The sequence below is a fragment of the Pseudophryne corroboree genome, chromosome 1, assembly GCF_028390025.1.
Source record: "Pseudophryne corroboree isolate aPseCor3 chromosome 1, aPseCor3.hap2, whole genome shotgun sequence".
NCBI classification, from domain to species: domain Eukaryota; kingdom Metazoa; phylum Chordata; class Amphibia; order Anura; family Myobatrachidae; genus Pseudophryne; species Pseudophryne corroboree.
Genome location: NC_086444.1, coordinates 994892522 through 994915301, shown reverse-complemented (window position 1 = coordinate 994915301; position 22780 = coordinate 994892522). Strand labels below are relative to the sequence as shown.

At 46.8% G+C, this 22780-nt stretch overlaps 1 protein-coding gene across 1 annotated transcript in view; it reads left to right on the top strand.

Annotated features, from left to right (window-relative positions):
* ABCE1 (ATP binding cassette subfamily E member 1) overlaps positions 1-22780 on the top strand; it is a 55296-nt gene that overhangs the window by 5113 nt on the left and 27403 nt on the right. The window contains exons 2-5 of the mRNA XM_063920606.1: positions 3363-3527; positions 4306-4391; positions 4506-4603; positions 12798-12915. Coding sequence (XP_063776676.1) covers positions 3425-3527; positions 4306-4391; positions 4506-4603; positions 12798-12915 — 405 coding nt within the window. The 5' untranslated portion in view covers positions 3363-3424. The remainder of the gene's footprint in view (positions 1-3362; positions 3528-4305; positions 4392-4505; positions 4604-12797; positions 12916-22780) is intronic.

The window sequence follows — 22780 nt, the reverse complement described above, 5'->3', positions numbered from 1 at the left end:
GCAGTCGCCCATGTGAACAGACAGGGCGGCACAAGAAGCAGGAGTGCAATGGCAGAAGCTGCAAGGATTCTTCGCTGGGCAGAGAATCATGTGATAGCACTGTCAGCAGTGTTCATCCCGGGAGTGGACAACTGGGAAGCAGACTTCCTCAGCAGACACGATCTTCACCCGGGAGAGTGGGGACTTCATCCAGAAGTCTTCCACATGCTGGTAACCCGTTGGGAAAGACCAATGGTGGACATGATGGCGTCTCGCCTCAACAAAAAACTGGACAGGTATTGCGCCAGGTCAAGAGATCCGCAGGCAATAGCTGTGGACGCGCTGGTAACGCCTTGGGTGTACCAGTCGGTGTATGTGTTTCCTCCTCTGCCTCTCATACCAAAAGTATTGAGAATTATACGGCAAAGAGGCGTAAGAACGATACTAGTGGTTCCGGATTGGCCAAGAAGGACTTGGTACCCGGAACTTCAAGAGATGATCACGGAAGATCCGTGGCCTCTACCTCTAAGGAGGGACTTGCTTCAGCAGGGTCCCTGTCTGTTTCAAGACTTACCGCGGCTGCGTTTGACGGCATGGCGGTTGAACGCCGGATCCTAAAGGAAAAAAGGCATGCCGGAAGAAGTCATTCCTACCTTGATTAAAGCAAGGAAGGAAGTAACCGTGCAACATTATCACCGAATTTGGTGAAAATATGTTGCGTGGTGCGAAGATCGGAGTGCTCCGACGGAGGAATTTCAACTGGGTCGATTCCTACATTTCCTGCAATCAGGATTGTCTATGGGTCTCAAATTGGGATCTATTAAGGTTCAAATTTCGGCCCTGTCGATTTTCTTTCAAAAAGAATTGGCTTCAGTCCCTGAAGTCCAGACCTTTGTTAAGGGAGTGCTGCATATACAGCCTCCTGTGGTGCCTCCAGTGGCACCGTGGGATCTCAATGTGGTTTTGGACTTTCTAAAATCTCATTGGTTTGAACCACTAAATAAGGTGGATTTGAAATATCTCACTTGGAAAGTGACCATGCTTCTAGCCCTGGCTTCTGCCAGGAGAGTATCAGAATTGGCAGCTTTGTCTTACAAAAGCCCATATCTGATTTTCCATTCGGACAGGGCAGAACTGCGGACTCGTCCGCATTTTCTCCCTAAGGTGGTGTCAGCATTTCATCTGAACCAGCCTATTGTAGTGCCTGCGGCTACAAGTGACTTGGAGGACTCCAAGTTACTGGACGTTGTCAGAGCATTAAAAATATATATTGCAAGGACAGCTGGAGTCAGAAAATCTGACTCGTTGTTTATATTGTATGCACCCAACAAGATGGGTGCTCCTGCGTCTAAGCAGACGATTGCTCGTTGGATCTGTAGCACAATCCAACTTGCACATTCTGTGGCAGGCCTGCCACAGCCTAAATCTGTAAAGGCCCACTCCACAAGGAAGGTGGGCTCATCTTGGGCGGCTGCCCGAGGGGTCTCGGCATTACAACTTTGCCGAGCAGCTACGTGGTCAGGGGAGAACACGTTTGTAAAATTTTACAAATTTGATACTCTGGCTAAGGAGGACCTGGAGTTCTCTCATTCGGTGCTGCAGAGTCATCCGCACTCTCCCGCCCGTTTGGGAGCTTTGGTATAATCCCCATGGTCCTTTCAGGAACCCCAGCATCCACTAGGACGATAGAGAAAATAAGATTTTACTTACCGATAAATCTATTTCTCGGAGTCCGTAGTGGATGCTAGGCGCCCATCCCAAGTGCGGATTATCTGCATAAATTGTACATAGTTATTGTTAACTAATTCGGGTTATTGTTGAAGGAAGCCATCTTTCAGAGGCTCCGCTGTTATCATACTGTTAACTGGGTTTAGATCACAGGTTGTACGGTGTGATTGGTGTGGCTGGTATGAGTCTTACCCGGGATTCAAAATCCTCCCTTATTGTGTACGCTCGTCCGGGCACAGTACCTAACTGGAGTCTGGAGGAGGGTCATAGGGGGAGGAGCCAGTGCACACCACCTGATCTGAAAAAGCTTTACTTTTTGTGCCCTGTCTCCTGCGGAGCCGCTATTCCCCATGGTCCTTTCAGGAACCCCAGCATCCACTACGGACTCCGAGAAATAGATTTATCGGTAAGTAAAATCTTATTTATTTTATTTGTCCCCTCTGCTCAGTCTCTCTCTCTACTATCCCTCGTTGCCCATAAGTCTCTCCCACTGGCCATCAGTCTCTAGCATTGTCTGACACACACAATATTAGTACAACATAATACAGGGTTACTATAAAAGAAATAATACTTAGTATTATTGATAAAGTCAAAATGCTAACATGGATATGTAGTATGTCTAAAGGGGGGTACACACTGAGAGATCCGTGCTTAAATTCTAAGCAATCTGATTAGGTTGCTTAGAAATGAAGCACGGATCTCTCCGTGTGTAGGGTGCCGGCGACAGCGATAGCGATGCGCGGTCCCGCACGTCGCTATCGCTGGCTCTAGATATGGCATGCAGGCTTTAAAACGGGTAGGGAACCTTTGGCCCTCCAGCTGTAGTTGAACTATACATACCAGCATGCCTTGCTAAAACTGTTGCAAGGCATGCTGGGATGTGTAGTTCAACAACAGCTGGGGGGCCGAAGGTTCCCCATCCCTGCTTTAAAACCTTTTACTTTCCGTCTCCAGTTATACTAATGGTGTGTACACACAGTGAGATTTTCTTACGATTTTGACTATATAGTCAAAATTGTAAGAAAAGTTGGTGCAGATCGCAAGGTGAAAGTCACCTTGCGATGCGCGGTTGGCATCACAAGCCTAGATAGACTGTGCAGGCAAGTCAATTTTTACTATCTCGTAGAAAAGATAGTCAAAATTGACACTTAGCCAAAATCCGCACAGTCAGTATCGCAAGCACAGTCATTATGTGCTTGCGATACCGACCTAGCCCCTGTCGCATAGTGAGAATCGGGGGTTAGCCCGAATCTCACCGTGTGTATGCACCTTAAAAGCATACAGATGTGTTCACGTGTGCCTGTCCTCAAATGACACAAAATTGCCCAGTTTGGTGTGCCACAGACTTAGCCACTTAGTGACACCATGACACTTTTTCTTATGTATCTTCATCTGCTACTTTATACCAATTCTTTTGCAACAAAAGTCGTAACCCTAAGTACTTAGTACCCTACTTTGTACACCATTAGCAAATTAAAATACAAAATTCAGTGAAAAGTATGCAATCTGCAAAAAGACAAAATACAAGTGGCTTGTACCCTTGCATAGTTGTGAAAAGTCTGCTACTTTATATCAACTTTATATCAATTACTTTGTGACAAAATGATTAGTCCTAAATTCTATTTACGTATGTCTCTTTTCTCACTTTGTTTCAGTTTTGGGTCCAGTTTGAGTAACTTTGCCTAATAAGGAGTTTAGAGCACCTTCACCGAAAAAGATGGCAGACAAGCTAACAAGAATAGCCATTGTTAATCATGACAAATGTAAGCCAAAGAAATGCCGCCAAGAGTGCAAAAAGAGTTGCCCTGTTGTCAGAATGGGTAAGTGTCTAAAAATAAATAAAACAAATTGCTTTCCTAATTGTCTATTTTGATAAATGGAAACTCTGCTATTTGATTTACTGCTTGTTTATACAACTTGCGCTATGAATTTTAGGGGGGAATTCAGTTGTTTTATTGGGCACCTTAACTAATGGGTGTTCAATGGAGAAATTCAATTGTTGCTCCAATTGGGCACCCATTAGTGGCGAGAGACATTTATTTTAGCAGCCTTCTGGGGTGGCAAGAAAAATCAGTGGTTTGGGTGCTGTAACTGGCTTTTGACAGGTTTAACCGCTTTGCACATCTAATCCCGGTGCTTTTGGGAACATCAACAGTAATGGTGCCTGATCAGAGCAACAATTGAATTGCCCCGACGGGCGCCCAAATGGGTGCCTGATAATACTATTGAATCGCCCCCAAAGCATGTGATTAAGGGTTTAATTGTTGAGATTCATGCTCAATGCTACAACTATAACCATCTCAATTATTGCATCCATCCATCAGATTTCTAACATTTTACATTTTGTGCCATACCCTTGTAGCATATATCACAGTTTTATGTTCAGTGTTGGTAATGGTTTATGGGGGACATATAATAGTAGAAGTTAGAATTGTGTGTATTTTCATGTACTATGCTGCAAAAAGTTACTAGATTGTCCCCATGGTATCCTAAATTACCCTATACCCTACAGTTAAGAATGTGAAGTGGCTTAGAGTGTTAATGATGGCATAGTTCAAAATAGGAATTTCAACCCTTATGCGTTATTTTTTTTTCTAGGAAAACTGTGCATTGAAGTCACTCCCCAGAGTAAGATAGTATGGATTTCCGAAACTCTCTGTATTGGGTGCGGTATCTGTATCAAGGTAATGTGTTCATTGACAATTACTATAACCCTAAATAATTTGTGTACAGCTTATTTTTTGGGGGGGATATTCCTTACCTTACAGCTAGATTCATAGATTTTATTTTTAATATAGAAATGTCCTTTTGGAGCCTTGTCTATTGTCAACCTGCCAAGCAACCTGGAGAAAGAGACCACTCACCGATATTGTGCAAATGCCTTTAAGCTTCACAGGTAAGAAACAGTAAGATGTGGCAATGAAATCTATAAAACTTATCTGGGAACTGAAAGGTATGCTGATTGTAGTGTGACATCAAGGTTGGAGAAAGACTTCCAGATTATTAGTTGCTTATGATAAGGCAAGTAAAGTCCTTGCGTGCATAAAACGGGGTATTGAGTCAAGGAACGACGATGTAATCCTGCCTCTGTATAAATCATTGGTACGTCCGCATCTGGAATATTGTGTTCAATTTTGGGCACCATATTATAAAAAAGATATTGGGGAGCTCGAAAGGGTTCAAAGGCGCCCTACTAAAATGATTAAAGGGTTAGAGACACTGGAGTATGAGGAAAGGATTACTAGGTTAAATGTATTCCCTTGAAAAGAGGAGACATTATTAATATATTCAAATATGTAAAGGGTCAATACAAAGAGTTAGGGTATTTGTTTATTAATAAAACTGTATAGGACACGTGGACACTCACTGAGGCTAGAGGATTGAAAATTCCATACACAACGTAGGAAAGGGTTCTTCACTGTAAGGGCAATAAGGATTTGGGACTCCCTGACAGAGAAGATGATAATGGCGGACTCTTCAAATGCATTTAAAAACGGATTGGACAATTTTCTAACTGAAAAAGGTATCCAAGGCTATAGCATTTAATATATTGACATTATGTATATGGGAGTGATACGAAATATAGTTATCAATAGGTATGAAACCATTATTTTGGCTGGTGCATTATAATATGCACTGTTTAACACGGATACAGGTTGAACCCGATGGGCATTTTGCCACTTTTCAACCTCACTAACTATGTAACTATATAAGGGTAGGGTTTTATTGTTCTGTAGTGCACCACCCTGCCCCGTAGTAGTCCGTGGATAACAACATTCATAAAACAGGAACAAAGATGGTATTCACAATAAATACAGATGTCAAGACAAATGGTAGACAGCGTTCTGCTCATGAGAAAAAGTTTAGTGGGAAAAAGCAGAACTGACATGAAGTGTGAATGCGTCTCAGAGCAGAGGTTGCTGCAGTTATGAAGCATTGCATTCACTCGAGGATTTTTTTAGGGCATGGTGCTGATCACACAGGAGGGCACTTTTTCATTTTGAAAGATGAATTTTTGATGCAATGTGTCACTAAAGATACAGTGGGTAGTCAGCTCAGAATGCACAGCACATATGTTAATAGTTTTTATACACATATGTGCCCCTAGTGCAGAGCTTGACAGATCCTGGGGGCCAGGACCAGATTCTAACTGTTGGCGTGGGGGGAGCAGTTCCAGCTCATGGGCGTGTCTATATTATGCATAGAGCTCTCTGGTAAGAGGGTCTATGCGTGGCTGGGGGTTTGTGTTGTGTGCCGTGGGTGGCTGTGGTTTAACCCCTTAGTTGTGTGACCATGGGGGGGGGGGGGGGGGGGGAATATAATGGTATTTTGCTAGTGTCCTTCCTATTTCCTCTATCCCCCAGGTGCCGCTGGGGTGCCAGAGCTAGTCGATTTTAGGAAAAATCAGACCTGCTCTGGAGGTGTTTGGAAAAAGATGCAGTGATTTCTACGGAAATCACCACGTCCCATTTTCAGTCCTGCAATTGAATAGCAAATCCCGCACCGCTGTTTTTTATTTTTATGTCATCCATAAAGGATATTGGGGGAATCTAGTACGATGGGGTATAGACGGGGTCCAAAGGAGCAAGTGCACTTTAAATTTCTTTAACTGGGTGTGCTGGCTTCTCCCCTCTATTCCCCCTCCCACAGGCAGTTTAGAAAAAAAGTGCCCTCAGTAGAGGATGCACATCTCTGAGCTCCAGAGAGTTTAATTCAGTTTCTTTTTTTCTGTTTATTTTCGGTATGCTGTCTGGGCAACAGCATACCTGCACCGTGGAAGTTAGGGGGAGACGGTCACCGGCCTTACGAGGTGCAGAGCCGCTTCCCCGCTGCAAGACCACCGTCCTGAGGGTGGGTTTTTCAGCGGGGCACTGCGTCTTGGCTGTCACAGCCGCAGCACGCCGCACACTCCTAATGCTGCCTGAAGGTGACATCGGTGGTGAGTACACACCGGGGGCTACGCTAGGGAAGTCACCCGGTTCAAAGTGCGGCTGACCACAGGCGCGCTGTACGGGACCCCCCCGGTGGGGTCCCGCTAAGATCCCCCATGTGGAACTGGCACAAAAACGCTTGACTAGCACTTGTGATGTTTTGATCTAAAAGGAGATTTTGCCAGTATAATATATTAGTGTAACTCCGGTGCCATTGGAGGGGGTGGAGCTATATCAGAGCTGGACCTGAGGCGTTTTGGCGCCTTTTTCTGCTTACTGCAGCCACAGACGGCAAACGCAACACATCCTGATTCCTCAGCCACGCTGGGTATCTGGTACAGGGTGTAGCAAAGGGGGAGAGCCGCTTGTGTACACTATCTGGATCCTCTTTAGGACAGAAATTGTTAGTGTTTACTGTAATATAGTGAGCTGACACCCTCACTGGGGCTGTGCAGCTTAGGGTGTGCTGGTGTCCTTCTCTGTGTCTCCTCTCACATACAGTAGGGCAGGCTTGCAAAATCACTGTCTGTGTGTATGTTGTGCTTACTGTGAAACATGGGTAAACACACACTGTGCAGTGTATGTCACACCAGATTCTCTCAATTATCTACTGACTCTGTTTTATATGAACAATGCAGTCAGTCTTCACAAACCAGTGAAGGGGACGGGGGAGAGGGTCCAGAGCCCCCACTGGTTAGGGTCTCTTAAAATTATGATGTCAGATATGTCTTCCCAGCTCACTGCTAATGTGCAGAAGACTTAGCTACTACAACAAGCTGTTGCAGATTTAGCTGCTAGGGCAGATGCACAGCCCCCCCCCCCCCCCCCCCTTCCCTTCCCCCTCTCATGCAGGTCCACAGAAACGTGGGTTACCTGATCTATTCTCTGATACAGATGATATACAGGAGAGTGGGGATGACCTAGATCCCGTTAGTGGAGATCCTGATTCTGCTCAGGGTATTGAACCTTTAATTCTGGCTATACGGGACGTGTTAAAGCTCTCTCTAGAGGACGCTGCGTCACAGCAGTCATTTTTCTTTATACAAAACAAGCCTAATGTCACTTTCCCTGACTCTACAGAGTAAATGACCTATTCAAGCAGGCATGGAAAAATCCAGACAAAAAATTCCAAGTGTCCAAAAAGTTTTTGCGCACTTTCCCATTTGCTCCTGAAGGTAGGACATTTTGGGAGGAACCCCCTGGGGTGGATGTATCAGTCTCTTGCCTGTTTAAAAAGGTGGTGCTGCCTGCCCCGGGCTCCCTTACCATGAAGGATCCTGGTGGTAGAAAGACTACACTAAAGTCTATATACACCGCAGCAGGTATATCACAAAGGCCGGTCATTGGGGGTTGCTAGATGACCCATGCCATTCATTCCTGGGCCACTCAAATTCAGGGGAGCCTTTCGGGGGATATCCCTTGGTTACTATGGTAACCCTCCTAAAACACATTCAGGACACTACACGTGTCCTATGTGATTTGCTCAAGGAGATGGGGAACATTAATGCTAAGACTTAAGCCATGGCAGTGTCGGCGCACAGGGCCTTGCGGTTGCGTCAATGGATTGCGGACGCAGAATCCAAACGTGTGGAATCCCTCCCCTTTTCTGGGGAATGGCTCTTTGGGATTGAATTGGATACCTGGATTTCCAAAGTTACGGCTGGGAAATCCACGTTTCTCCCCTCTGGAGCACCGCCGGCGAGACGTTCCTACCCGAGGCCGTCTGTCCAGTTCTTTCGTTCTCACAGATTTCTATCTAAGGCCAGAGGTGCCTCCAATGCGACTAGAGGCACCAGAGGGAAGTCCAGAAAGCCTGCAAGCACTAGTTCTCAGGAAAAGACCACCAGTTCTGCTTCCACTAAGGCAGGGTTGGGGATCCTTTTTTCTACCAAGGGCCATTTGGATATTTATAAAATTCTTCGGGGGCCATACAAAAATTCTCAACTTAAAAATTACCCTGCCCCCCAGTAGGTCTGCACCTTAGAGGTACTGAGTGCGTGCGCACCAAAAAATGGGTGTGGCCAATTAAAATGGGACGTGATACACACATGCCCCCAATAGTGCAGTGCCAGATCCACAAATGCCCCCGCAGTGCCAGATCCACAAATGCCCCACCCCACTGTGCTGATCACCGCTGTTGCTCCATCTGGTGGCGTGTGTCGGGGTCAGGGCAGGGAGGAGAGCGCGGCTATGTCGGGCGGCGGCGTGTGGGACCGCAAACCAGCCGCCGGTTCGTGAGCCAATCAGAGCTCACGGACCTGCAGCGGCGGCCTCTGATTGCTTGCCGGTCCGCGAGCTCTGATTGGCTCACGAACCGGCGGCTGGTTTGAAATCTTACCTGCCGCCATACATGTAGCTGTGCTCTCCTCCCTGCCCTGACAGCTGAGACACGCCGGCGGCGGGTGGGCCGGAACAAACGGCTTTACGGGCCTTATACAGCCCGCGAGCCGGAGGTTCCCCACCCCTGCACTAAGGCCTCAGCATGACTGCCCACCCACCCCGAGGGGATCTCGAAGTGGGAGCTCGACTGCGTTACTTCAGCCGCGTCTGGGAGACCTCCTGCCAGGATACCTGGGTCAGAAATCTCGCTTCTCAAGGCTACAAGCTGGAGTTCGACAGTACTCCTCCTAAACAATTTTTCAAATCAAGCTTACCAGCTTTAGAGAATATGCAAGTTACGTTGCAACAGGCCATCCAACAGTTGGTCCAGTCCCACGTCATTATTCCTGTACCGATACCGCAACGCGGCAATGGGTTTTACTCCAACCTATTTGGTACTGAAACCGGACGGTTCGGTAAGACCCATTTTGAATCTAAAATCCTTGAATCCTTATTTGAAGGCGTTCAGGTTCAAAATGGAATACCTGCGAGCAGTGATTGTGGGCCTGGAAGAACAGGAACTCATGGTCTCCTTGGATATCAAGGACGCCTACCTCCATATTCCGATTTGGCCACCTCATCAGGCGTACCTGCGGTTTGCCCTGCTGGACAATCACTTCCAGTTCCAGGCACTGCTCTTCGGCCTGTCCACAGCCCCGAGGGTATTCACGAAGGTGATGGCGGAGATGATGTTCCAACTCGGGGTCAATGTTGTCCCTTACCTGGATGATCTTCTGATAAAAGCAAGATCCAGGGAGCTTTTATTGCTCCATATCGACCACACTATCCACCTTCTGTCAGACCATGGGTGGATCCTCAACTTACAGAAGTCCCACCTGGAGACAGCTCAGAGGCTCCTGTTCCTGGGGATGTTGCTGGATACTGTGGCCCGGAAGGTGCTCCTACCAGAGGACAAGGCGAGAACACTTCAGGAGATGGTCCGCATGGTGCTCCGACCCACTCGATTGTCCGTACATCTTTGCAAAAGATTGTTGGGAAAGATGGTCGCCTCAAACGAGGCGATCCAGTATGTGAGGTTACATGCCAGAACATTTCAGTTGGATCTCCTGAGCAAGTGGTCCAGATCGCATCTACAGATGCACCGGATGATTTGACTGTCACCTCATGCCAGGATTTCCCTCCTGTGGTGGCTGCAGTCCTCCAATCTCCTGGAAGGCCGGAGTTTTGGGATTCTGGATTGGACCCGCCTCACGACGGATGCGAGTCTAAGGGGATGGGGAGCTGTCATCCAAGGGACGCAGTTCCAGGACAGGTGGTCAGCCCACGAAGCCCTCCTTCCGATCACCATTCTGGAACTTCGGGCGATCTACAATGCTTTGCTTCAGGCCTCTCCTCTACTCAAGGATCATGCAATCCAAGTAGTCGGACAATGCCACAGCGTTGGCTTATATCAGTCGACAAGGAGGGACAAAAAGCAGAGCCTGCATGCGAGAGGTGTTAAAGATACTCCTCTGGGTGGAAAGAAATGCAAGAGCAATGTCCGCAATCTTCATTCTGTGGACAACTGGGAAGCGGACTTCCTGAGTTATCACGATCTCCACCCTGGGGAGTGAGGTCTCCACCAGCAGGTCATCAACCGGTGGGGCTGCCCGCAAACAGACATGATGGCTTCTCATCTCAACAAGAAACTTTCCTGGTATTGCTCACGGACCAGGGATCCTCAGTCGAGGGCAGTGGATGCACTGGTGTCGCATTGGCCTTACCGGCTGGTCTACCTGTTTCCTCCGATTCCATTTCTCCCAAGGGTGCTAAAGCGAATCAGAGTCCACGCAATTCTGATTGCCCCGGATTGGCCTTGGAAGACTTGAATGTGAATCTTCTGGACATATCCGTTGAAGACCATTGGCCTCTACCAGTAGGACGCATTCTTCTTCAACAAGGACCATTCATCTACCCGGACTTACGGTGACTTCGTTTGACTAGCTCACAAGGGCCTTTCCAAGGTTATTGCTACCATGGTTCAGGCCAGGAAACCTGTGACGTCAAAACACTATCATCATATCTGGAGGAGATGTCTCTTGGTGTGAGGAACGCACGTATCCGCCTGCTGAGTTCCACTTGGACGCTTCTTACATTTCCTGCAGGCTTGTGTTGATAGGGACTTACGTCTGGGTTCCACTAAGGTCCAGATTTCAGCCCTCTCCATTTTCTTCAAAAAGAAATTGGGGGTGTTGCCAGATTTTCAGACCTTCTTGCAAGGGGTGCTCCACATAAAACCTCCTTTTGTGCCGCCTACGGCACTCTGGGATCTGAATGTGGTGTTGGAATTTCTACAGTCCTCCTGGTTTAAACCTCTGATGACTGTAGAAGACAAGTACCTCACGTGGAAGACGGTGATGTTACTGGCCCTGGCTTCTGCTCGACGTGTCTCAGAATTGGGGGCCTTGTCGTGTAAAAGTCCATACTTGGTCTTTTACGAGAGCCGAGCGGAGCTCCGGACTAGGTAGCAGTTCCTGCTGAAAGTTGTCTCTGTGTTTCACTTGAATCAGCCTATTGTGATTCCATCCAGTTCTGGCGCTTCTGCTCCTCCGGAGGTATTGGATGCTGTGTGATCCTTGAAGATCTATGTTAAGAGAGCGGCTCGGATCAGAATGACGGATTCTTTGTTTGTGCTCTATGATGCACAGAAAAAGGGTTGTAATTCAAAGCAGTCCATTTCTCGTTTGATTAGGCTTACTATTCAACAGGCCTGTGTGTCTGCAGCCTAACCTTTTCCTAAGTCTCTGAAGGCCCACTCTATAAGATCTGTGGGTTCTTCCTGGGCGGCTGCCCGTGGAGTCTCGGCCTTACAACTTTGCCAAGCTGCTACCTGGTCGGGGAAGAACACTTTTTTTTGTGAAGTTGTACAATTTTGATACCCTGGCCAAAGAGGATACCCAGTTTGAGCAGGCGGTGGTGCAGTAGTCTCCGCACATTCCAGCCCGTTCTGGAAGCTTTGGGACATCCCCATCGTACTAGATTCCCCCAATATCCCTTATGGATGCTAGAGAAAATAGGATATTAATTACCTACCAGTAAATCCTTTTCTCATAGTCCATAAGGGATATTGGGCGTCCGCCTCAGTGCATTGACTTGTCTGCAGGTTTTTGTTATATGGTTACCTGTTCAGCTGCTTGCTGTTGTTGTTAACAGCCGTTGCTGGTTGTTCTATGTTAGTGGTGTGCTGGAATGTAAATCTCACCACTCTGTTATCATATTTCCTTCTCATATATATATGTCCTTTCTCCTTCGGGCACGTTTTTACCTGTAACTGCCTGTGGGAGGGGGCATAGAGGGGACGAGCCAGCACACCCAGTTGAAGAAATTTAAAGTGCACTGGCTCCTTTGGACCCCGCCTACACCCCATCGTACTAGATTCCCCCAATATCCCTTATGGACTTGCAGAAAAGGATTGACAGGTAGGTAATTAAATTCCTATTTTACCGCTCTCAATTGAGTTCCCCCCTTAGTTTGTTTTTCTCTGTGTCTTTAATATTTTGAATTGACGTTGAAATGTACACTGGTAAATTATAAAATCTTAACATTACTTTAATGTCTAAGTGGTAAATTTACAAAAGTTTCTCAATGTGTTTGATACCAAATTTTAAAGCAGCACTGATCTTAAAATCAAAACACATCCTGTTTTGCACATCATTTTAAATTTCAGTGGCAAACATGTATAAAGTAGCATCGGCTTACTAAAGTTGCCAATTACCCACAAGTCTTCCAGATGTCTTGGAATATTTAAGATTACAGTACCTGCAAATCTTTTACATACAGGTTGCCTACTCCTCGACCTGGTGAGGTGCTTGGATTGGTTGGCACCAATGGTATTGGAAAGTCAACCGCATTGAAAATTCTGGCTGGAAAACAAAAACCTAACCTTGGGAAGTATGATGTAAGTTGGGCACAGGTTTTGTGCCTAATTTGGTGTATGGATATTTGTTTTTGGGGGGTTGGGAGTGATCTCTCAAACTACATGTTAGTGAAAGTCTCCTTGTATCAGGGTTTTTCCCAAACTCGTTTCTCATGCACCCTGACAGTCCAAAGTTTTAAGGATACATGGTTGTGTACAGATGATTTAATGAAACTGGCTAATGAAGAAACCTGTGCCTAACCTCTTAATTGGCATGGTCATAATTACATTTGACCGCACCACCCAACTCCCCCTCCCCCCCCCAGTTTTTGACGAGGATATCCGTTCTGCAGATGTGCATAATCAAATATTTGAAAATTCTTTTTAAACTATAATTTTTTTTTTTCTGTCAGCCACTACGGGACACTGCCACAACGTGAAGACCATGGGGGTGATGATTGTGACTTACAGGGAGCTGGCACTTTAAATAATCTAAGAAGTGAACATGCTCCTCCCCTCTATCCCACATAATCCCTCAGTTTGAAATTTGTGCCGATGGAGCCGGTCTATGCTAACTGAGCTCCTGCTCGGTTATCTTAATGTTTTCTTTTTATTTAAATTTTTGTTTCTCTAACGTCCTAAGTGGATGCTGGGGACTCCGTAAGGACCATAGGGATTAGCGGCTCCGCAGGAGACTGGGCACAACTAAAGAAAGCTTTAGGACTACCTGGTGTGCACTGTCCTCCCACTAAGACCCTCCTCCAGACCTCAGTTAGATTCTTGTGCCCGGCTGAGCTGGATGCACACTAGGGGCTCTCCTGAGCTCCTAGAAAGAAAGTATATTTAGGTTTTTTATTTTACAGTGAGATCTGCTGGCAACAGACTCACTGCAGCGAGGGACTAAGGGGAGAAGAAGCGAACCTACCTAACAGGTGGTAGTTTGGGCTTCTTAGGCTACTGGACACCATTAGCTCCAGAGGGATCGACCGCAGGACCCGACCTTGGTGTTCGTTCCCGGAGCCGCGCCGCCGTCCCCCTTACAGAGCCAGAAGCATGAAGAGTCCGGAAAATCGGCGGCAGAAGACTTCGGTCTTCACCAAGGTAGCGCACAGCACTGCAGCTGTGCGCCATTGCTCCTCATGTACACCTCACACTCCGGTCACTGATGGGTGCAGGGCGCTGGGGGGGGCGCCCTGAGGGCAATATATGACACCTTGGCTGGCAAATCTACATCATATATAGTCCTAGAGGCTATATAGATGTAAAATTACCCCTGCCAGTATTCCAGAAAAAGCGAGAGAAAGTCAGCCGAAAAAGGGGCGGGGCTTCTCCCTCAGCACACTGGCGCCATTTTCTCTTCACAGTGCAGCTGGAAGACAGCTCCCCAGGCTCTCCCCTGTAGTTTTCAGGCTCAAAGGGTTAAAAAGAGAGGGGGGGCACTAAATTTAGGCGCAATATATGTATACAAGCAGCTATTTGGGGAAAAATCACTCAGTTATAGTGTTAATCCCTGCATTATATAGCGCTCTGGTGTGTGCTGGCATACTCTCTCTCTCGGTCTCCCCAAAGGACTTTGTGGGGTCTTGTCCTCAGTCAGAGCATTCCCTGTGTGTGTGTGGTGTGTCGGTACGGCTGTGTCGACATGTTGGATGAGGAAGGTTACGTGGAGGCAGAGCAGAGGCCGATAAATGGGATGTCGCCCCCTGTGGGGCCGACATCAGAGTGGATGGATAGGTGAAAGGTATTAACCGACAGTGTCAACTCCTTACATAAAAGGCTGGATGAAGTAACAGCTGTGGGACAGCCGGCTTAACAGCCCGCGCCTGCCCAGGCGTCTCAAAGGCCATCAGGGGCTCAAAAAACGCCCGTTACCTCAGATGGCAGACACAGATGTCGACACGGAGTCTGACTCCAGTGTCGACGAGGTTGAGACATATACACAATCCACTAGGAACATCCGTTACATGATCTCGGCAATGAAAAATGTGTTACGCATTTTCTGACATGAACCCAAGTACCACATAAAAGGGGTTTTATTTTTGGGGAGAAAAAGCAGCCAGTGTTTTGTTCCCCCATCAAATGAATGAATGAAGTGTGTAAAGAAGCGTGGTTTCCCCCGATAAGAAACTGGTAATTTCTAAAAAAGTTACTGATGGCGTACCCTTTCCCGCCAGAGGATAGGTCACGTTGGGAGATATCCCTTAGGGTGGATAAGGCGCTCACACGTTTGTCAAAAGGTGGCACTGCCGTCTTAGGATACGGCCACCTTGAAGGAACCTGCTGATAAAAAGCAGGAGGCGATCCTGAAGTCTGTATTTACACACTCAGGTTATATACTGAAACCTGCAATTGCCTCAGCATAAATAGTGCTGCTGCAGCGTGGTCTGATACCCTGTCAGATAATATTAATACGCTAAGACAGGGATAATATTTTGCTAACATTGAGCATATTTAAGACGTTGTCTTATATATAAAGGATGCACAGAGGGATATTTGCCGGCTGGCATCCAGAATTAATGCAATGTCCATTCTGCCAGGAGGGTATTAGAAACCCGGCAGTGGACAGGTGATGCTGCCTTTAAAAGGCACATGGAGATTCTGCCTTATAAGGGTGAGGAATTGTTTGGGGATGGTCTCTGGGACCTCGTATCCACAGCAACAGCTGGGAAGAAAAATTTTTACCTCAGGTTTCCTCACAAAAGCCTAAGAAAGCACCGTATTTTCAGGTACAGTCCTTTCGGCTTCAGAAAAGCAAGCGGGTCAAAGGCGCTTCCTTTCTGCACAGAGACAAGGGAAGAAGGAAAAAGCTGCACCAGTCAGCCAGTTCCCAGGATCAAATATCTTCCCTTGCTTCCTCTGAGTCCACCGCATGACGCTGGGGCTCCACAGGTGGAGACAGGTGCGGTGGGGGCGCGTCTCGAGAACTGCAGGGACCAGTGGGCTTGCCCACAGGTGGATCCCTAGGTTCTGCAAGTAGTATCACAGGGATACAGGCTGGAGTTCGAGGCGACTCCCCCTCGCCGTTGCCTCACATCAGCCTTGCCTGCTGCCCTCGGAGAAAGGTAGTACTGGCGGCAATTCACAAGCTGTACTTCCAGCAGGTGAAATCAAGGTACCCCTCCTTCAACGAGGCCGGGGTTACTATTCCAAAATGTTGTGGTACCGAAACCAGACGGTTCGGTGAGACCCATTTTAAAATTGAAATCCTTGAACACTTATATACGAAGGTTCAAGTTCAAAAGGGAATCGCTCAGGGCGATTATTGCAAGCCTGGAAAATTTCAGGGTATCACTGGACATCAAGAATGCTTACCTGCATGTCCCTATTTACCCTCTTCACCAGGTGTACCTCAAAATTGTGGTACAGGATTGTCATTACCAATTCCAGACGTTGCCGTTGGTCTGTCCCCGGCACCGAGGGTATTTACCAAGGTAATGGCCGAAGTACTTATCCCGTACTTGGACGATCTCCTTATAAAGGCGAGGTCCAGGGAGCAGTTGTTCGTCGGAATAGCACTATCTCGGGAAGTGCTACAACAGCACGGCTGGATTCTGAATATTCCAAAGTCACAGCTGGTTCCTACGACGCGTCTACTGTTCCTGGGTATGGTTCTGGACACAGAACAGGATAAAAAGGGTTTCTCCCGGAGGAGAAGTCCAAGGAGTTGGCGTCTCTAGACGGAGACCTCCTAATACAAATACAGGTGTCGGTGCATCAATGCACGCCAGCCTTGGGAAAGATGGTAGCTTCTTACGAAGAATTTCCATTCGCCAGGTCCCATGCAAGGATCTTCCAGTGGGATCTGTTGGACAAGTGGTCCGGGTCGCATCCTCAGATGCATCGGCGGATAACCCTGTCTCCAAGGGCCAGGGTGTCGCTGTGGTGGTGACTGCAGAGTGCTCATCTTCTAGGGGGCCGCAGATTCGGCATACAGGACTAGGTCCTGGTGACCACGGATGCCAGCCTTCAAGGCTGGGGGGCAGTCACACAGGGAAGAAACTTCCAAGGCATATGGGAAAGTCAGGAGACTTCCCTACACATAAATGTTCTGGAACTATGGGCCATTTACAATGCCCTAAGTCAGGCTAGACTCCTGCTTCAACACCGGCCGGTGCTGATCCAGTCAGACAACATCACGGCGGTCGCTCATGTAAACCGACAGGGCGGCACAAGAAGCAGGATGGCGATGGCAGAAGCCACAAGGATTCTCCGATGGGCGGAAAATCATGTGTTAGCACTGTCAGCAGTGTTCCTTCCCGGAGTGGACAACTGAGAAGCAGACTTTCTCAGCAGACACGACCTCCACCCGGGAGAGTGGGGACTTCATCCAGAAGTCTTCCAAATGATTGTACACCGTTGGGAAAGGCCACAGGTGGACAGGATGGCGTCCCGCCTCAACAAAAAGCTACAAAGATATTGCGCCAGGTCAAGGGACCCTCAGGCGATAGCTGTGGACGCTCTGGTAACACCGTGGGTGTACCAGTCGGTGTATGTGTTCCCTTCTCTGCCTCTCATACCCAGGGTAATGAGAATAATAAGAAGGAGAGGAGTAAGAACTATACTCATTGTTCCGGGTGGCCAAGAAGAGCTTGGTACCCAGAACTCCAAGAAATGATCTCAGAGGACCCATGGCCTCTGCCGCTCAGACAGGACCTGCTGCAGCAGGGGGCCTGTCTGTTCCAAGACGTACCGCGCTGCGTTTGACGGCATGGCGGTTGAACGCCGGATACTGAAGGAAAAGGGCATTCCGGAGGAAGTTATCCCTACGCTATTTAAAGCTAGGAAAGAAGTGAACGCAAACCATTATCACCGCAAATGGCTGAAATATGTTGCGTGCTGTGAGGCCAGTAAGGCCCCAAAGGAGGAATTTCAGCTAGGTCGATTTCTGCACTTCCTACAAGTCAGAGGTGACTATGGGCCTAAAATTGGGTTCCATTAAGGTCCAGATTTCGGCTCTATCGATTTTCTTCCAAAATAGAACTGGCTTCACTGCCTGAAGTTCAGACTTTTGTTAAGGGAGTGCTGCATAGTCAGCCCCCGTTTGTGCCTCCAGTGGCACCGTGGGATCTCAACGTAGTGTTGGATTTCCTGAAGTCGCATTGAGTTGAGCCACTTAAATCCGTGGAGCTACAATACCTCACGTGGAAAGTGGTCATGCTGTGGGCCTTGGCGTCGGCCAGGCGTGTATCAGAATTGGCGGCTTTGTCATGCAAAAGCCCTTATTTGTATTTTATATGGATAAGGCGGAATTGAGGACTCGTTCCCAATTCCTTCCTAAGGTGGTAGCAGTTTTTCATGTGAACCAACCTATTGTGGTGCCTGCTGCTACTTTCGACTTGGAGGATTCCAAGTTTCTGGACGTAGTCAGGGCCCTGAAAAGTATATGTTTCCAGGACGGCTGGAGTCAGGAAAACTGACTCGCTATTTATCCTGTATGCACCCAACAAGCTGGGTGCTCCTGCTTCTAAGCAGACTATTGCTCGCTGGATCTGTAGCACGATTCAACTTGCACATTCTGCGGCTGGACTGCCGCACCCTAAATCTGTGAAAGCCCATTCCACGAAGAAAGTGGGCTCTTCTTGGGCGGCTGCCCGAGGGGTCTCTGCTTTACAAATTTGCCGAGCTGTTACTTGGTCGGGTTAAAACACTCTTGCAAGAGTCTACAAGTTTGATACCATGGCTGAGGAGGACCTAGAGTTTGCTCATTCGGTGCTGCAGAGTCATCCGCACTCTCCCGCCCGTTTGGGAGCTTTGGTATAATCCCCATGGTCCTTAAGGAGTCCTCAGCATCCACTTAGGACGTTAGAGAAAATAAGATTTTACTCACCGGTAAATTTATTTCTCGTAGTCCGTAGTGGATGTTGGGCACCCATCCCAAGTGCGGATTGTCTGCAATACTTGTATATAGTTATTGCCTAACTAAAGGGTTATTGTTGAGCCATCTGTTGAGAGGCTCAGTTGTTATACTGTTAACTGGGTATAGTATCACGAGTTATACGGTGTGGCTGGTATGAGTCTTACCCGGGATTCAAAATCCTTCCTTATTGTGTCAGCTCTTCCGGGCACAGTATCCTAACTGAGGTCTGGAGGAGGGTCTTAGTGGGAGGAGCCAGTGCACACCAGGTAGTCCTAAAGCTTTCTTTAGTTGTGCCCAGTCTCCTGCGGAGCCGCTAATCCCTATGGTCCTTAAGGAGTCCCCAGCATCCACTACGGACTACGAGAAATAGATTTACCGGTGAGTAAAATCTTATTTTTCTCTTTCATCCACTAGGGGACACTGGAGTCCTATACAGTAGGGGTGTGAGGCTTGCAACCGGAGGTGTGGCACAATCTAAAAATTAGCATTGTCTGCACAGCCGGCTCCTCCCCCTTCACATCCCTCCTCGCTCAGTTTGAAAAATTGTGCTAGGAGGAAAGAAGCACAGATTGGGAGCTCCTGCTCCATATAGCATTATTATGAAAAAAAAAAAAAAAATATATATATATATATATATATATATATATATATATATATATATATATATATATATATATATATATATATATATATATATATATATATATATATATACACACACACAAATGGGGGGGGATGGGGTTTAGCGACCACTGGTGTCTAAAATGATAAAGACTCGCACTATAGGTGAATAAGTAAAATATAAAATACAGTTTATTCACGTACAAATTTAAAACAACAAATCTTTTTCTAAAAAATGGGATAAAATGTATACACACATAATATATAATACCAGTTAAAATGTATAAATAATAAAAATTTTCTTAACTTGGTATGCAGTCACTGCCAGGTTGTTCAACGCGTTTCGTCATTCAGACTTCATCAAATGACGAAACGCGTTGGACAACCTGGCAGTGACTGCATACCAAGTTAAGAAAAATTTTATTTATAAATTTTAACTGGTATTATATATTGTGTGTATACATTTTATCCCATTTTTTAGAAAAAGATTTGTTGTTTTAAATTTGTACGTGAATAAACTGTATTTTATATTTTACTTATTCACCTATAGTGTGAGTCTTTATCATTTTAGACACCAGTGGTCGCTAAAACCCCCCCCCCCCCATTTGTGTATTTAATTTTATGCTCCAGGGAACCGCCATCCCTGTCTGGGGGTAAGCAGACGCCCTTTTAAACTTCTAAGGAGTGTCAGATTCATTTGTATGGTACATTTCACATTCAGGATACGTAAACGTTGGTGAACACAAGTGGCGCAATAATTCCTTTTTATTTCTAATATATATAATTTTTTTTTATGTTATGTTCTGATGGCCTAATCCCTCCTAACTAAAAGGAGGGTGCAGGCTTTACCTAAAGAGAAACTGCCCAATCCCTCCTAAATGAAAAGAGGGTGCAGGTTTAACCACAAGAGAAAAAGACTGCGTCAACCTAATAAAAGGGGGACAAAAGTCTTCAAAACGGAGAGACAAGGAGCCCAGCTAAATGGATCTACATCTCTCTACAGCAAAATCCAGAAGCACAGAGTCAGGAGTGTCTCAGGGTACTGTGAGTACTGGTGGTAACAAGGGCCCTAGTTCATAAAATTATGATCTTTGTGCAGTAGATCTTTATAACGTTAGTCCCTCTGCACGCTGCTGCCTTCTGGTTAACTTGCTGCCAGCGCAGCATCGCCCGCTGCAGCCCTCCCTCCCTCCATGCTGGTGTCTCCCGGCCACAGCACGTCTCACGCAGTGATCCTGTGGGCGCGCTCCCTCCCTCCACCGCGCTGCGCCTAGGGATGGTGTCCAACGCGGCTGACAGCCGCAGCAGTTCTCCTGCGCTACCCTTGCATAATCCCTGGCAGGCTAGCGGCGCAGCTTCCCCGCCATAGGCACAGCGCGGTCTCTCGGCTCCTGCTGTGTATCAGCTCCCCCGCCCGCCCCCCTTCCTTTGCAGCGCTGGGGGAGACAGCGCGGCTGCCAGCGCCCGCCGCTCAAACAATATCGGCTGCTGTAGTATAGTGAGACTAAACCAAAAGTTCTAATCTCCATTGGTTTACACAGCGGGGCGCTTAGGAAGCGCGTTCCCGCCCGCCGCCCGCTAAAACGGTATCTCGTCCCCTCCCGCCGCCAGCGGAGGACTGGGGGAGACAGCAAGGGGGTTGTGTTAGAAAGAGGCAGAAGACCTCTTGTTGGTAAATCGGCCTGAAGCAGCCGTTAAAGGGGGCAAAGTGATCAGGGGACGCCTTTAAAATATAAATATAAATATATATATATATATATATATATATATATATATATATATATATATATATATATATATATATATATATATATATATATATATATAAACAGACAATGGAAGCATGCAGCGGCACTCAGAGACTGATTCCAAAAGTTAAAGGTGCAAAAGTAGGTGGTTTAATCCATGTAAATAGAAACACAAAAGTGACCAACGTTTCGGGGCGCTAACGCCCCTTTGTCGAGGTGATCTCCCGCACACTCCGGTGTACACTCACAGCCCCGCCGCCGGAAGCTGTGAGTGTACACCGGAGTGTGCGGGAGATCGTGACTGGGGACGCACGACGGTGTGGGAGGTCCACGGGGTAAGTGGGTATTTATTGTTGGTTTTGCACATTGTTAAATTGTTCTGAGGAAGGGGAGCACGTCCCCGAAACGTCAACACTCTTGTGATTATACATTTCACGTTTTTTGCTGACTTCGAGTGTCGCCTCTTTTGTTTGAGATATAGATATATATATGAGAGAGAGATATAGATATATATATATATATATATATATATATATATATATATATATATATATATATATATATAAAATTTAATTGGCGGCCTTTTTAAAACTGATTGGAGACGCCAAAAGGGCTCCATAGGAGGTATTACGCCCCCCTTTAGATACACACGCTTCCAGGCCAGTCAGAGCAGAGGGAGGTGTTTTTATAATAGAGCACTACTCCCTCTACTGGAGATTTGTATATTAGGACTCTGCTGCAATGGATTTTCAATGCATTAATGATATATATTTTCAAGGGACTTCTAAACAACAGATCCCAACGAAATAAAGGGTACGACTGGTTCACAACCCCGACCTCAGAACTGAAATACAGTTGGATGTGCGAGTGTTGCAACGAGGCTGGTGATGTTGTTGTTGTTGTTGTTGTTGTTGTTGTTATAGAAAAAAAAATATTTTTATTTTATTTTTTCTGTATTATATACAAAAAGATCCAGCTAGGTGGATCCAGTGTACCTTTAATCCCATCACCCGTTACGGTCTTTCTGTTCCCATTATAAAGGGGGAAAGCACCGTGGAGCGCTCTATGGGGTGCGGTTTCGAAAATCAAAAGCACTTGCCAAGAACACTAGAACTTATTATGTATACAAACTGTAATAAGATGAGTGTTCGTTTGGGCGACCCCCGGGTATGCGTTCCCTGTTTAAGTTAAGGGCGCTCAACTCGGGAGCAAGGCTCCGCCAAGATCAGGGGAGCAAGCCCTGACAAATATTTCAAAAGAAATGTCAGAATCCCGCAGCAGTCAGTAAGGGCTGAGGGATTCTCCAAGACCATGGAGGAATTTCTAATTTAAATTAATCCTCCTGCGCAAACATTAAGCAAGGTGAACAAGGCGGTTAATAGAATCCTTCCCATCTTACACGATGGAGGAAGAGGGTCTTATTATAGATGAAAAGGCGAGAAAATTAAGTCTGCCTGAGATCAGGAGTTTTATGGTGATCCTATGCTTCAAGAAGTAAGGAGTTAGGGAACCAGAGAGTTTTCCATTTATTCGTATGTCTACGCCTCAAACTCTCCACACTGATAAACGTTTAAAAAGTGAGCCAGTAGTCTAGTGGTTAGGCATGCTGACTGCCAACCCAGAGGTCCTAGGTTCAATCCCCACTATGGGCTGTGATTGTATACACACAGTGGGGCGCTTA